This window comes from Dryobates pubescens, chromosome 1 (assembly GCF_014839835.1).
Source record: "Dryobates pubescens isolate bDryPub1 chromosome 1, bDryPub1.pri, whole genome shotgun sequence".
In the NCBI taxonomy this organism is placed as follows: Eukaryota; Metazoa; Chordata; class Aves; order Piciformes; family Picidae; genus Dryobates; species Dryobates pubescens.
Window position 1 is genome coordinate 44,281,287 of NC_071612.1, and position 12,833 is coordinate 44,294,119.

Genomic DNA, 12,833 nt, shown 5'->3' on the forward strand with positions numbered 1-12,833 from the left:
ATTGTTCCAGATCATCAAGTCCAGCTGTCAACATCATGGTCATTAAACCACATCCCAAAGTGCCATGCCTACACATTTCTTTGACAATGCCAAGGATGGTGACTTGACCACCACCCTGGACAGCCTGTTCCAATGCCTGACCACACTTGCAGAAAAGAAAACTTTCATAATATCCAACCTAAAACTTCCCTGGCACAATTTCAGGCCATTTCCTTTTGTTCTGACACCTGATACTAGGGAGAAGAGACCAACCGCCAGCTCACACCGACCTCCTTTCAGGGAGCTGTAGAGTGCAATGAGGTCTTCTCTCAGCCTCCTCTTCTCCAGACTAAGCAATCCCAGTGTCCTCAGCCACTCCCCACCAGACCTATTCTCCAGACCTTTCACCAGCTTTGTTACCCTTCTCTGGACATGCTCCAACACCTCAATGTCTTTCCAGTACTGAGGGGCCAAAAACTGAACCCAGTATTTGAGGTGTGGCCTGACCAGTGCAATCAGTTAGGCCCTCATCCTACAAGACAAAGAGCCTGTCTACACAGCATGTATCTCAGTTACCATTTCCAGATTCAGCAGACACTTAACAGCAAGAGTTATTGCACAGAAATATAGTAAGCTTTCAGCAAAACCATGTGAATGTCAGTCCTTGTCTGGGAATTCAGATCCTGTCTCAAAGGAATGCTACATGATGATGACAAATGGTGGAGACTTTGCTTTGTATTCTAAGAAATGCAGCTGTTATTCTGAAGGGAAAATATTAATTGAATAAAGGAGATTGTTGGCCATGGGCTTGAACACAGTGACTGTGCATTTCAGAAAGACTTCTTTCACACTTTCATTAAGAGACTGGATATCTGGGCTTTGTGAAGGTAATTGGGACACGGCGAATATCAAGATGACTGATTAGTAACACACACTTGCGTGAGGCCAACCCAGCTCTGCCAAACCCCCTGTTTAGCAATAATAGCTGTAATTCTGTGCACATCCAGACAGACTAAGTACCTGCATTTGCTCCTGCAAACACACACAGAAGCTGGTTTGTACACACTGGATTAAAAAAAAAAAAGAAAGAAAACAACAACCCGACAGTCAGCAAACAAAGAATATTAAACACTGTACCTTTGAGTCATAATCTTATAGGCATCTGGCAGATAACAGCGGATATTCTCCATCTGAGCGGGATCAGAGTCACAGATTTTATCATCAGTCCTCCCGTAGTTGGCACTTTCGATCATGATGACATCTGTTCCCGGGCAGCGAAGCTCAATGGGGTAACTCTCACAAGACAGCTCCCTTCGGACCACAGCCATGGGGACCGGGGCACGGCTGAAAGCTGCAGGGATTAACACAGAAACACAGCAAACATTTACACTCCACACCAAGGTTCAGGATTACAAGTGGAACAACATTTAGCATCAGGTTTTACCTATGTGCTGTACTGAGATAGATTTGGTGTCATTGAGACACGGACTGCAGAAACAGGGTCCAACTCTCGGCTGGCTGCCTGCCCAGACAGACCATTTCTCCACTCAGCGACCTCATTTTTGGTCAGGCATTGGAACAAGCTCTCAGGGGGATGCTGGGGTCACCAGCCCTGGCAATGCTCAAAAAGGTGTAGCTGTGGCACTTGAGGAAGTGGTTTAGTGGGCATGGTGCGATGGGTTGAAGGTTGGACCTGATAATCTTAAAGGCCTTTTCTGGCCATAACAATTCTAGGATTCTACTTTCCAAGTGAGAGGCTACTTGGCTTTGACATATAAAATCACAGCCCTGTGCTGTACCTGATCTACAGGGGGAATTTTCTGACAATAAGCAATCCAAGAATCAGGATCCCACTTGCTCAGGAAGACTGCATCTGTCCTACTGCAGATGTAATAACATCTGCATTGCTCCTGGTGCTTTTCTTTTTTAGGTCCTTAGAAAACAGGACCTGCTGTAGCCTGCAGCATGCCTGGGGATAACCTGGGGATTCTGGCAACTATCCCAAAACATAGACCTTGCAGTGATATTTTCCATGGAAAGGCCAATAGATGGGATATTAGATAATTGAAGTTCATTCTCAGCTCTGCGTTGGACCTGCCTGGATGTTCAATACTGGCACCCACTTGCAAAGTGAAAATTAAAGAGCTCTCAGAAATCTTACCTGTTTTAAAAGAAATCCAGGCTACAGTGTGCAAGAGAAAAAAAGAAACATGCTTTGAGATGCCTTGAAAACAAAGCCCTGAAGTATCAGTAAATAAACTCACATGACAACGAGCAATAATATTAACCCATCTTTACAGCCTCTTTGATCCAGAGATCTCCAGCAGCCTGACAAACCTGAATTTATTAATCCCCCCAAACACCTACAAGATGTAGTTGTGTTGTCTTTCTCTTCTGGGCCACAGAAGGGCTATGTGGCTTCCAGAAGATCTCAGGGGAAATCAACAGTGAAGCTGGGAACCAAATCCTTGTTTTCCAGCCAAGCATACCAGCCATGAGCTGAAACAAAAGCCAAGCCCTTCTCTTCCTATTCCATGAGAGCAAAAACTCATCCATACCAAACAGGCTGGAAGCTGAATGGATGATGTGCCCCTGTGCCCTCATTTTGTACTGCTCAACATGTAAACTAACCCCTACCTGTGTGATGGTCACAGAGCAGTCAGGGAAGGTTTAAACTTCTAACAGATCCAGGGGCATCTTACACCTGACATCTTTTAGCAACTCACTTTTCCACTGGCTTCATTATAAAAACACCAAAATGCCCTCCCCAAACCCAAGAGAAAGATCCCTTTCAATGCACTGTTGTCTTCTTTGATTTTGATTCCACATGGAACATACATACCAGAGAATCACAGACTCACAAAATCATTTTCATAGGAAAAGCCCTTTAAGACCATCCAGTCCAGCCATTCTCTAACTCTGCCAAGGTTGGTACTAAACCATGGCCCTCAGCACCACATCTCTGCCTCTTTGAAACCCCTCCAGGGATGGGGATTCAACCACCTCTGTGGACAGCCTATTCCAGCCTCTGAGAACCCTTTCAGTCACCAACCTAAATCTCCCCTGGTGCAACTTTCCTCTCCTCCTGTCACTTGTTATTAGGAAGAAGAGACTAACCCCCACCTCATTCCAACCTCCTTTCAGGGAGTTGTAGAGAGCAATGAGGTCTTGCCTCAGCCTCCTCTTCTCCAGACTGAACAACCCCAGTTCCTCAGTTGCTCCTCACCTGTCCTCCAGACCCTTCAACCAGCTTCCTTGATGTTCTCAGGACTTGTTCCATTACCTCAACATCTTTCCTCTAGTGAGGGCCCAAAACTGAACACAGGACTCATAGAGTGTGACTTCACCAGTGCTGAATATGGAGGGACAATCACTTTCCTGGTCCTGCTGGTCACAGTATTGCTGATCCAGGCCAGGATACTGTTGGCCTTCTGGGCCACCTGGGCCTACACTGGCTCATCTTCAGCTGGCTGTTGATCAAGAGCTTGTTTGTGGAGACATGAGTGTAACAATGTTTCTTAGCACACCTCTGAACTGTACCAAAGTTGTCTACCTGTTTGAAAGGCAGCAATCCAGCACACTAACTTCTGTCAAGCCTTCTACTATTGTTAGCTGTCTCATTTCAATTTGCATTATCAGTGAGAGAAACCTTCTCATTTCTGTAATTCTGCAGGGATTACTCGAAGATCAGATCCATCCTGATGTGCCAGGATTGAGGACTAATTGCCAAACTCCCAAGACAGGCGTGAATTGACTTGGGAATTAACTTCCACATCTAGCACAGATCTGGGTTTGTGTCACATATGGTGTTCTCATTCCTCAATACCACAGAATGTTTTGGGTTGCAAGGGATCTTACAGGTTATCTATCACTAAGCCTCCCCTCCATGGACAAGGGACAGCTTCCACTAGGACTAGCCTGCTCAAGGCCCTTATCCAACCTGGCCTTGAACACCTCCAGGGAGGGGGCATCTACAACCTCCCTGTGTAACCTGTTCCAGTGTCTCATCACCCTCACTGCAAAGAATTTCTCCTGAATCTTCAGTCTCAGTCTCCCCTCTTCCAGCTCCAAGTTATTGCCCCTCATCCTGTCACTACAAACCTCCTTGGTTTTCTCATAGGCCATCTTCAGGAAGGCTGCTCTAAGGGCTCCCCAGAGCCTTCTCTTCTCCAGGCTGAATGATGGGAGAAACACTTTTGCACTGAGCTTGTATGGCACAATAAATGTGCAATGCAGGGAATTCATACTGTGACCAACTTCCCCTTTCACAGAAGGAGAGAATGCAGGAGAAGCGTGAACCTTTGAGATGCAACGCCTTTTTCTTACCCTTGGTTTTATGTCCCTAATCAAAGGCAAGGTGAGAGGAGGAAAGATGAGCTGTAAAGTTAGAAAGAAGGTTTGATGGAAGAGATAAGCCCCTTAGAAAGGCAGAGTCAGCAAACCCCAGCAGCTGTAACCTGCCCTACAAATGACATCAGGAGATATTAAGTCCTTTTTCGCAGACGTGCCCACAGAAGCCTACAGCAGCCCCTGCTCCACAAAACACCAGATTCTCTGGCAAAAGGGAGGGAGCTTAATTTTGACTGTGTTACCTTTAGTGTTCACAAGCCCAATGCTGACCAGAAATCTTCTGATGCCAGGTTGCTGACTTTGGAAAAGAGCGGTGGTGAGCTCTCTTGTCCAGCCCCTTCTGTGTTAAACCCGAGCAGACTGGCAGCATGGGAGGCAGAGGGTTTCTAGCAGCTTTTTGGCAGATCACTGAGGCCCTCCCTCCTCCTGCCATGGGCTTAGAAGAATTCTATTAAGTGCCAAAAAAGGTCAAAATAAGGTTTACAGCCAATATTAGCTGTCTGGGGCTATGGTTTGGCCCAGTTCTTCAAGTCAGCTCTTGGGCATTTTGGATCCTTTTCTCTGTGAGGCTGAAGAAACAACAGAGGGTTTGCTAATCACTGGATGGTGAGGGTTAGAAGGCACCTCTGAGGATCACCTAGTCCAATGCCCCTGCTAGAGCAGGATCACCTAAGATAAATCACACAGGAAGATGTCCGACTACTTTACATTTTAGTATTCCCACTAGAGAAAACAGAACTCAACCCTCCAGCCCTCGTGCTTCAGAAAGTCCATTTTTGCTATTAATTCCTATGCATTTTTTTCCCCTCAGAAACTGTTCTGTATTATCAAAGAAAGCAGACATTCATCATGTGATGGTTGAGAAGAGCCCCGCTTTAAAATTGTAGAAATTAACAGCCTGGGAATCCACTGAACCAAACTCAGTGGATAGGTCAAGCATGAATGCTGTAGATATGCAGCTAATCTTAACTCCTGTGTCCTGTTGGAAATAAGGCAGATTCTCTCTGTAGGATTTTGGAGAAAAGGAGCCTGAGGGGAGACCTTCTCTCTCTACAACTCCCTGAAAAGAGGTTGGAGGAAAGTGGGGGTTAGTCTCTTCTTCCTGGTAACAAGTGATAGAAGAGAGGAAATGGCCTCACGTTGTGCCAAGGGAGGTTTAGGTTGGGTATTATAAGAAACTTTTTGACTGAAAGGGTTCTCAAAGACTGGAACAGGATGCCCAGGGAGATAGTTGACTCCCCAGGGAAATTCATGGAGGTTCCAGGCCTGGAAGTATTCAAAGCCAAGCTGGACAATCAGAGAACTGGAACACTGTTCTACTGTGGGGAAAGGCTGAGAGAAATGGGGCTGATCAGCCTGGAGAAGAGAAGGCTCCAGGGAAGCCTTACAGCAGCCTCTCATTACCTCAAGAGGGCTACAAGAAAGCTGGAGAGGAACTTTTTTTACAAGGGTTTGCAGTGACAGGATGAGGGGCAATGACATGGAGCTGGAAGAGGGGAGACTGGGACTCAAGATTCAGAAGAAATTCTTTGCAGTGAGGGTGACGAGACATTGGAACAGGTTGCCCAGGGAGGCTGTAGATGCCCCCTCCCTGGAGGTGTTCAAGGCCAGGTTGGATGAGGGCCTTGAACAGGCTGGTCTAGTGGAAGGTGTCCCTGCCTATGGCACAGGGGTTGGAACTAAATGATCTTTTAAGGTTCCTTGCAACCCAAACCATTCTATGATTCTGTGAAAGCAATAGAGGATGCTTTCCATCCTGTCATCCTCCACCAAATCAGATGCTCTACCTGGCTTTTCTTCTGCCCTGGTACCTTCAATAAATACTCCAAAGGGAGATTAGAGGCCGGCTGTTTATCTCCTTGTGAGCACATTTCTTTGTTGTGTCCCTATATTCTAATCTTTGTTAAACAGTTCTAGTGGTTTTCCTGCAAGGAGAAAAGATTCTCATTTTATCTGGTTTTTTTGGTGGGTTTTTTTAATGCATTTTGCTATGAAATAAGATACGTCAAAGCCCATCTGTGAACTACACAGCAGGGTTGTATTAATTCATTAATACACTTCTCTCTTCTTTGAGCAGCTCCCTATCTTCTTAGTTTCTCACTGAGCTCCTTATTTAATCTCCTAAATAAGTGACCTAATTGTTGGCTTGAAGCCAAGAGGAGATGCTGGCTGCTCGCTAGTTTGGAAAACAGGTGTCTTTTATTTTATTTTATTTTTTCCAGGCTCCCCTCTGCAGACAGCCACCTAAATACAGCAGAACAACTTCCACATTTTGATAAAACAAAAGAACAACAAAAAAACCCAAACCAATTGACAAAACAACCATTCTTTTGCAGCATTGATACCAGTGCCAACTTGAGTTTTCCAACTGCAGCCATTTGATGGAAAATCCTCCTCCTGAGCTGCTTCTGCAGGGCAAAGTGAGAGCAGAGGTTTGTGGAAGGACAACAGAATGACAGGATTTTATCTGGGCAATTTAGAACTTCTTTGTCTCTGCTAATTTCAAGAACTGGAAAATGAAGTAAGTCATCAGAATCTTGTGCTTTTTCTCCTCCTTGCTTTTGACCTCAGAACATAATTGCCTCTTGTCATGCCTGCAGGGCATGGGTTTGTAGTTATCACTGTGTGCTTAATCAAACCCTGAAATAGCCTTTGAATTCCACCTCTTCTTGGCTGCTGGAGACTTGTTGAGCTCTGCTACATTCAGAGGCATGATGGTAGTGGATGTACTTTTAAAAGAAAAGTGTGGGATGATGTTTTTAATTAGGCTTGATATGCAGTTTCCCCAGCAAAATCATGCTCTGGCTCTGAATTTTCAGAGGGAAATTTCAATGCATACTTAAGGGTGGTGACACAAAAGTTGGAAATTTAGAGATTCGTGTTCACAAGGCTTGCACATGGTTTCCTCTGTCTAGCTAAATAACAGACTGTGCATTCCCAAAGGCAAACACAAGGTATTGGGGGATGAGATTTCATAGAATCATTGAATTGTTAGGGTGGAAAAGCCCTTTAAGATCATCGAGTCCAACCATCCTCTAGCTCTACCAAGGCTGGGGTTAAGCATGGCCCTCAGCACCACACCTCTGGCTCTTTGAAACACTTCCAGGGACAAGGATTTAACCACATCCTTGGGCAACCTGTTACATTCTATGAGAACCTTTTAAGTCAACAAGTTGCTCCTAATTTCCAACCCAAGCCTTCCCTGGTGCAACTGAAGGCCATTTCCTATCCTCCTATCAATTATTCCTAAGGAAAAGAGACCAACCCCCACCTGGCCTTAACCTCCTTTCAGAGAGTTGTAAAGAACCATGAGGTCTTCCCTTAGCCTCCTTTTTTTTCCACACTAGACACCCCAATTCCCACAGCCGCTCCTCAGCAGACCTGTTCTTTAGACTCTTCACCAGCTTCATTGTCCTTCTCTGGGCACACTCCAACGTCTCAATGTCCTTGGAGTAAGTGCCAGAAAACTGAACACAAGACTGAAGTTGTAGCCTCACTGGTGTTGAGTACAGTGGGACAATCTCTTCCTGGTCCTGCTGGCCACACCATTCCTGATCCAGGGCAGGATACTGTTGGCTGCCTTGGTGATCTGGACACACTCTGGCTCATCTTCAGCCAGCTGTCAAACAGTATCCCCAGGTCTTTCTCTCCTGGGCTACTTTCTATCCACTTTGCCCCAAACCTGGAATATTCATGGGGGTATTGTAACCCAGCTTCAGGACCCAGCACTTAAGGCTCATTGAAACTCTTATAAGTGACAGCCCATTGATCCAGCCTCTCCATATCCCTCTGCAGGAGCCTTCCTACCCACAAGAAGATCAACACTCCCTCCCAGCTTACAGCCACCTGAAGGCAGCCAGTGTGGCCAAAGAGCTGGAGCCATTTTAGTGCAAGGCTGGACCTGAACTGGGCTGGTCTTCACTCCCAGCCTTCCACTTTGTGCCTCAGGTGATTGCTGTCTCACAGCTTCACAGATTGCACTGGGCTGAAAGAGACCCTCAAAGGCCATCTTGTCCAACTACCTTGCAGTCAACAGGGACACCTCCAACTAGAGCAGGCTGCCCAGGGGCACATCAAGTATGATCTTGAATGTCTCCAGTGATGATGCCTCAACCACATACTTGGACAACCTGTTCCAGTGTCTCACCACTCTCCTTATGAAGACTTTCTTCCTTATGTCCAATCTAAATCTACCCTGCTCCAGTTTCAAACCATTGTGCCACATGGAAAAAATATATCATCTCCTCCAGGAAGCACTCCAAAATCTTCTGAGGGAAGGAAGAGAACAAGATAGAGTCTTCTGAAGATGAAGAATATGGCTTCATCCTGGGTTTCCACATGTGAATCAAACACCCACACATCCCCCCAGGCTGTCTTGAGTTTTCTTATTTTGTAGATGATGTCAAATGATTTTCCTTGGGGCACCTTCACCAGAAGCAGTAAGCCTCCTTACCCAACAAACAGCTAACTAGGAAAAAAGAGGCAGAAGAAAAACTGTCCTATGCAACGCCTCGGCCACGACAACCAAAGAAAAATGTCCTTCCCTTTGCATTTTATGTGGAGGTTGAGGTCAGCTATCTCACAGTTGCATAAATTATTTAGTCTACCTCCACTATAAAACTCAGCTGACACTTGCCTGGAATTTGCTCCCAGGTGATGTGAGCGAAAAGATGTTACTCAACATGTTTATATCTGACACTTCTCCCTGTGACAAAGAGGGGACGCAGGAGAAGGCTGTAGTAGCCAGAGTGTGGGGTTTTCTATAGGAGGTGCCAAACCCACCCACAGACAGCATGTTTTCCAAGGTGACATCGCCAAGGATGCAAACAGGAGCACAACAATAAAGCCTAACCAAGTCCTGAACCTCCCATCTCCACAGCAAGCCTTTGCCCCCAGGCATCAGCCCCCTGGAAAGTGTGTCTCATTTCCACAGCAGGTCTCCTTCTGTCACACTTCTAGACATCCTAGAGGTCAGATCTCAGAAGAGTGATGCAGAAACAATTGGCCCTTCCTTTTGGAAGGCCAGCAAACCCAGGGCCAGCAGTCGGAGGACCAGAAAACTACATCTTGAGGCACTTATGCTGCTCATGCACTGATGAAGATTCCTCATCCCCTTGCCATGCTATGCTGCCCTTCTTTTCTTCCCAGACCTCCACACATCCTAAGTTCATAGAATTATAGAATTGTTTTGGCTGGAAAAAACCTCTAAGATCATTGAGTGCTAAGACCACCATATCCATGAAACTATATCCCAAAGTGCCACGTCCACACATTTCTTGAACCTCCAGGGACAGAAGTTCAAGAACCTTCAGGTTCTAGACAGCTCTCTAGTCTGTCTGGATCTCTATGCAAAACCTCCCTGCCCTTCAGCAGATCAACATGCCCACCCAAGCTGGTGTCATCTGCCAACCTACTGAAGGTACACACAGTCATTCACCCCATTCTAAATTATTTCACTGTCATGTTTTACCCTAGCCCTTAATCTCATCTTAATATCTAAGCCACCACAGTAAATAAACAAAAAGACAGTTCTGGGGTCTCCAACACAAAAGGGACCTGCTGCAGTGTGTTCAGGAAACCACAAAGATGATCAAAGGGCTGGAGCACCACTCCTATGAAGACAGACTGAAAGAATTGGTGATGTTCAGCCTGGAGAAGGGGAGGCTCTGGGGAGACCCAAGAGCTGCATTTCGATATCTGAAGGAGACCTGCAGGAAGTCTGGAGAGGACCTGTTTAGAAGGGCCTGTGGTGATACGATGAGGGGCAATGGTTTGAAACTGGAGCAGGGAAGATTTAGGTTGGACATTAGGAGGAACTTCTTCACAATGAGAGTGGTGAGACACTGGAGTGTGTGTTTCCCAGAAAGGACAGCTGTGTAAAACCTCCAGAACTCTCCAGAGAAAGCCACAGACAGGCAAAAGAGAAGGGTTTCTTCCTAAGTATCACAGCCTGTCATTCAAATACCTGCCTGAAAACCTGGGCCCTCAAATATTTGTCATCTAAAGCAATTGTTTTACTTCACTGAAAGATGAAAAGCCTCCTTGAGAGTTAATTTTACAAGTACAGTACCCAGACCTTGAATGCCAGCCATCTTCAGGAAGTAATATGACCAAAGTGTAGATCATTAAAGGAATAACTGTGATTTTTCCTGGTGGTTTAGACACCACAGCTCCTTTGAGTCTCTGCCATAAATAACAACAGAGGATTTGCTCTTTCCACAAGCTGTAATGCTGTGAAAGTTTTATGAAGAAGCCTGAGACTGTGTTAAGATCACAGATTCATAGACTAGTTTGTGTTGGAAGGAACCTTAAAGATCATCTGGCACCAAGCCTCCCCTCCATGGGCAGGGGCAATTCTCACCAGACCAGCTTACTCAAGGCCCTCATCCAACATGGCCTTGAACACCTTCAGGGAGGGGACATCCACAACCTCCTTGGGTAACCTGTTCCAGTGTCTCCCCACCCTCACAGGAAAGAATTTCTTCCTAATCTCCAGTCTCACTCTCACCTCTCCCAGCTCAAAGCCACTGCCTCTCATTCTGTCACTGCAAGCCCTTCCCAGCTTTTTTGTAGGTCCCCTTCAGATATTGAAATGTTGCTCTAAGGCCTCTCCAGAGCCTTCTCTTTTCCAGGCTGAACAGGTCCAACTCTCTCAGCCTGTGCCCATGGGGGAGGTTCTCCACCCCTCTGATCATCTTCATACCCTCCTCTGGACCCACTCCAACATTTTGATATCCTTGTGCAGGGGGCACCAGAGCTGGAAGCAGTGCTCAGGGTAGAGTCTTGTGAGTGCAGAGTAGAGGAGGAGAATCACCTCCCTCATCCTGATGGTCACACTTCTACTGATGCAGCCCAGGGCATGGCTGCCTTCTGGGCTGCAAGTGACTGTTGCTGGCTTAATGCCAGATCAAGATCTTGAGCCCTCCCAGAATTGTAATCCAATATATATTTATTTTTTAAATTACAGTGCTCTATAAATTCGTTATAGGGATGTATCAGGCAACATGGGAAGCCTTGGTATCTACAGGGCAAGATGAGATCTGGGGCTCCTTACTCAGCATACCTCAAAGGTCACTTCTTTTCAGAAACCAGGCAGTACTCATCAGCAAGATCAGTGAGGACAGACAACCCCAGGGTTGTACAGACAACCCTGTCCCCAGGCTCTGGAGGAGGATTTCCACAGCATAATATCTACAAATTCCATCTCAGGAGCAAAGGCATCAGGGTTCTAAGATCCTTTTTACTGATAGACTACAAGAATTGCAAGCAGGCTGTGGCAAGCTGATCTTTATGGCCCCCTGAACCAGGGCTCTCCTCAAAGTATGTGACACAGCTCCCACCAACCTTAAAAGATCAAGGATTTCACCTCAGATGGACCAGCAGCCTAAAAAAGAGCTTTGCAGAAGCAAATGCATTCATCTGAACAGTCCCCAACTTTATTTACTTCCCTTCTGTTATGGTTTTAAAAATAAAGATCTTTAGGAAAATTTAATTGGGGGCAATTAAATTGAGCAGCTGAGGGAACTGGGGTTGTTTACTCTGAACAAAAAGAGGCTGAGAAGAGATCTCATTGCCCAGTTAGTTCAGGCACTCTTGGGCTCTGCAGCTCAGCATCTGATGCAGTTTCCCTTATCTGTGAGAAGAGAGACACGAGCCAACACCACCAGACAAACAGTCTCTGTCAACTGGTAGAAATATGGGGGACCTTGAATAACACTGACCTAAGGTTTATATAGTCCCAGCTTTGACTTGCCAGGGCAGAAAATGGCCTGCGCAGGTTCAGTCAGATTGAGTGGGTGGATGGGTGATATTGGGTGTTGTTACATCCCCAAAAGGAGTCTCTAGACCCCAGTCTAGAATCTGGAGTCCCTTCCAACCAGACTGAGAGGCTGACAACCTGTGGGCACCAAGACCTCTGCTAGACATCAGCCTGCAACACTTGCCAAATCTTTCTGTAATGTAGCTCCCTGAAGGTTTCTGAAGGATTCTTCCAAGTTGAAAACAAAAAAGCACCATGGAAAGGTTACCAGGGAACCGTTTCTGGGAGATCAGGGGTTAAATGTCTAATGTAATTACATTAAACTACCTGTAACTGCACTTTCTAAATACAAAGAGACTTTTATCTAACAAAGGATTCATTCTGAACACTTTTTTCCCCCCACTGTACTTATTTCAAGCATTGTTCTTCTACAGTTATTTATAATTCAGGTCTAGAACTTTCTGCTTTTTCTAAGATTGTATGTGTGTGTGTATATATATATTTAATATTCCAATCAGCTTGTGTTTTCTGTACAGATTTGAGGAAAGCACTCTGCTGTCACTGCCCTCCCCTTTTGAAGCACAAAGGGTAAACTTCATCAAAGTGCCTGGAGTGCTGAGTCCAGCTGTGGTGGCCCCAACATGAGAGAGACATGGACCTGCTGGAGCAGCTATTGTACATACATGAGGGCTTTACCCAGGATAGCTTCTCACAAACTAAAATATTCCACAGAAAATGGAACAGA

The 12,833-nt window shown here is 45.8% G+C and overlaps 1 protein-coding gene across 19 annotated transcripts in view; it reads right to left on the reverse strand.

Annotated features, from left to right (window-relative positions):
- ADGRL3 (adhesion G protein-coupled receptor L3) overlaps positions 1 to 12,833 on the reverse strand; it is a 388,482-nt gene that overhangs the window by 316,114 nt on the left and 59,535 nt on the right. For 18 of the 19 annotated variants that reach the window (XM_054164809.1, XM_054164791.1, XM_054164729.1 and 15 more), the window contains exons 2-3: positions 2,141 to 2,161; positions 1,117 to 1,330 (exon numbers count right to left, since the gene is read on the reverse strand). In XM_054164809.1, coding sequence (XP_054020784.1) covers positions 1,117 to 1,330; positions 2,141 to 2,161 — 235 coding nt within the window. The remainder of the gene's footprint in view (positions 1 to 1,116; positions 1,331 to 2,140; positions 2,162 to 12,833) is intronic. The other variant, XM_054164704.1, reaches the window with a different exon arrangement.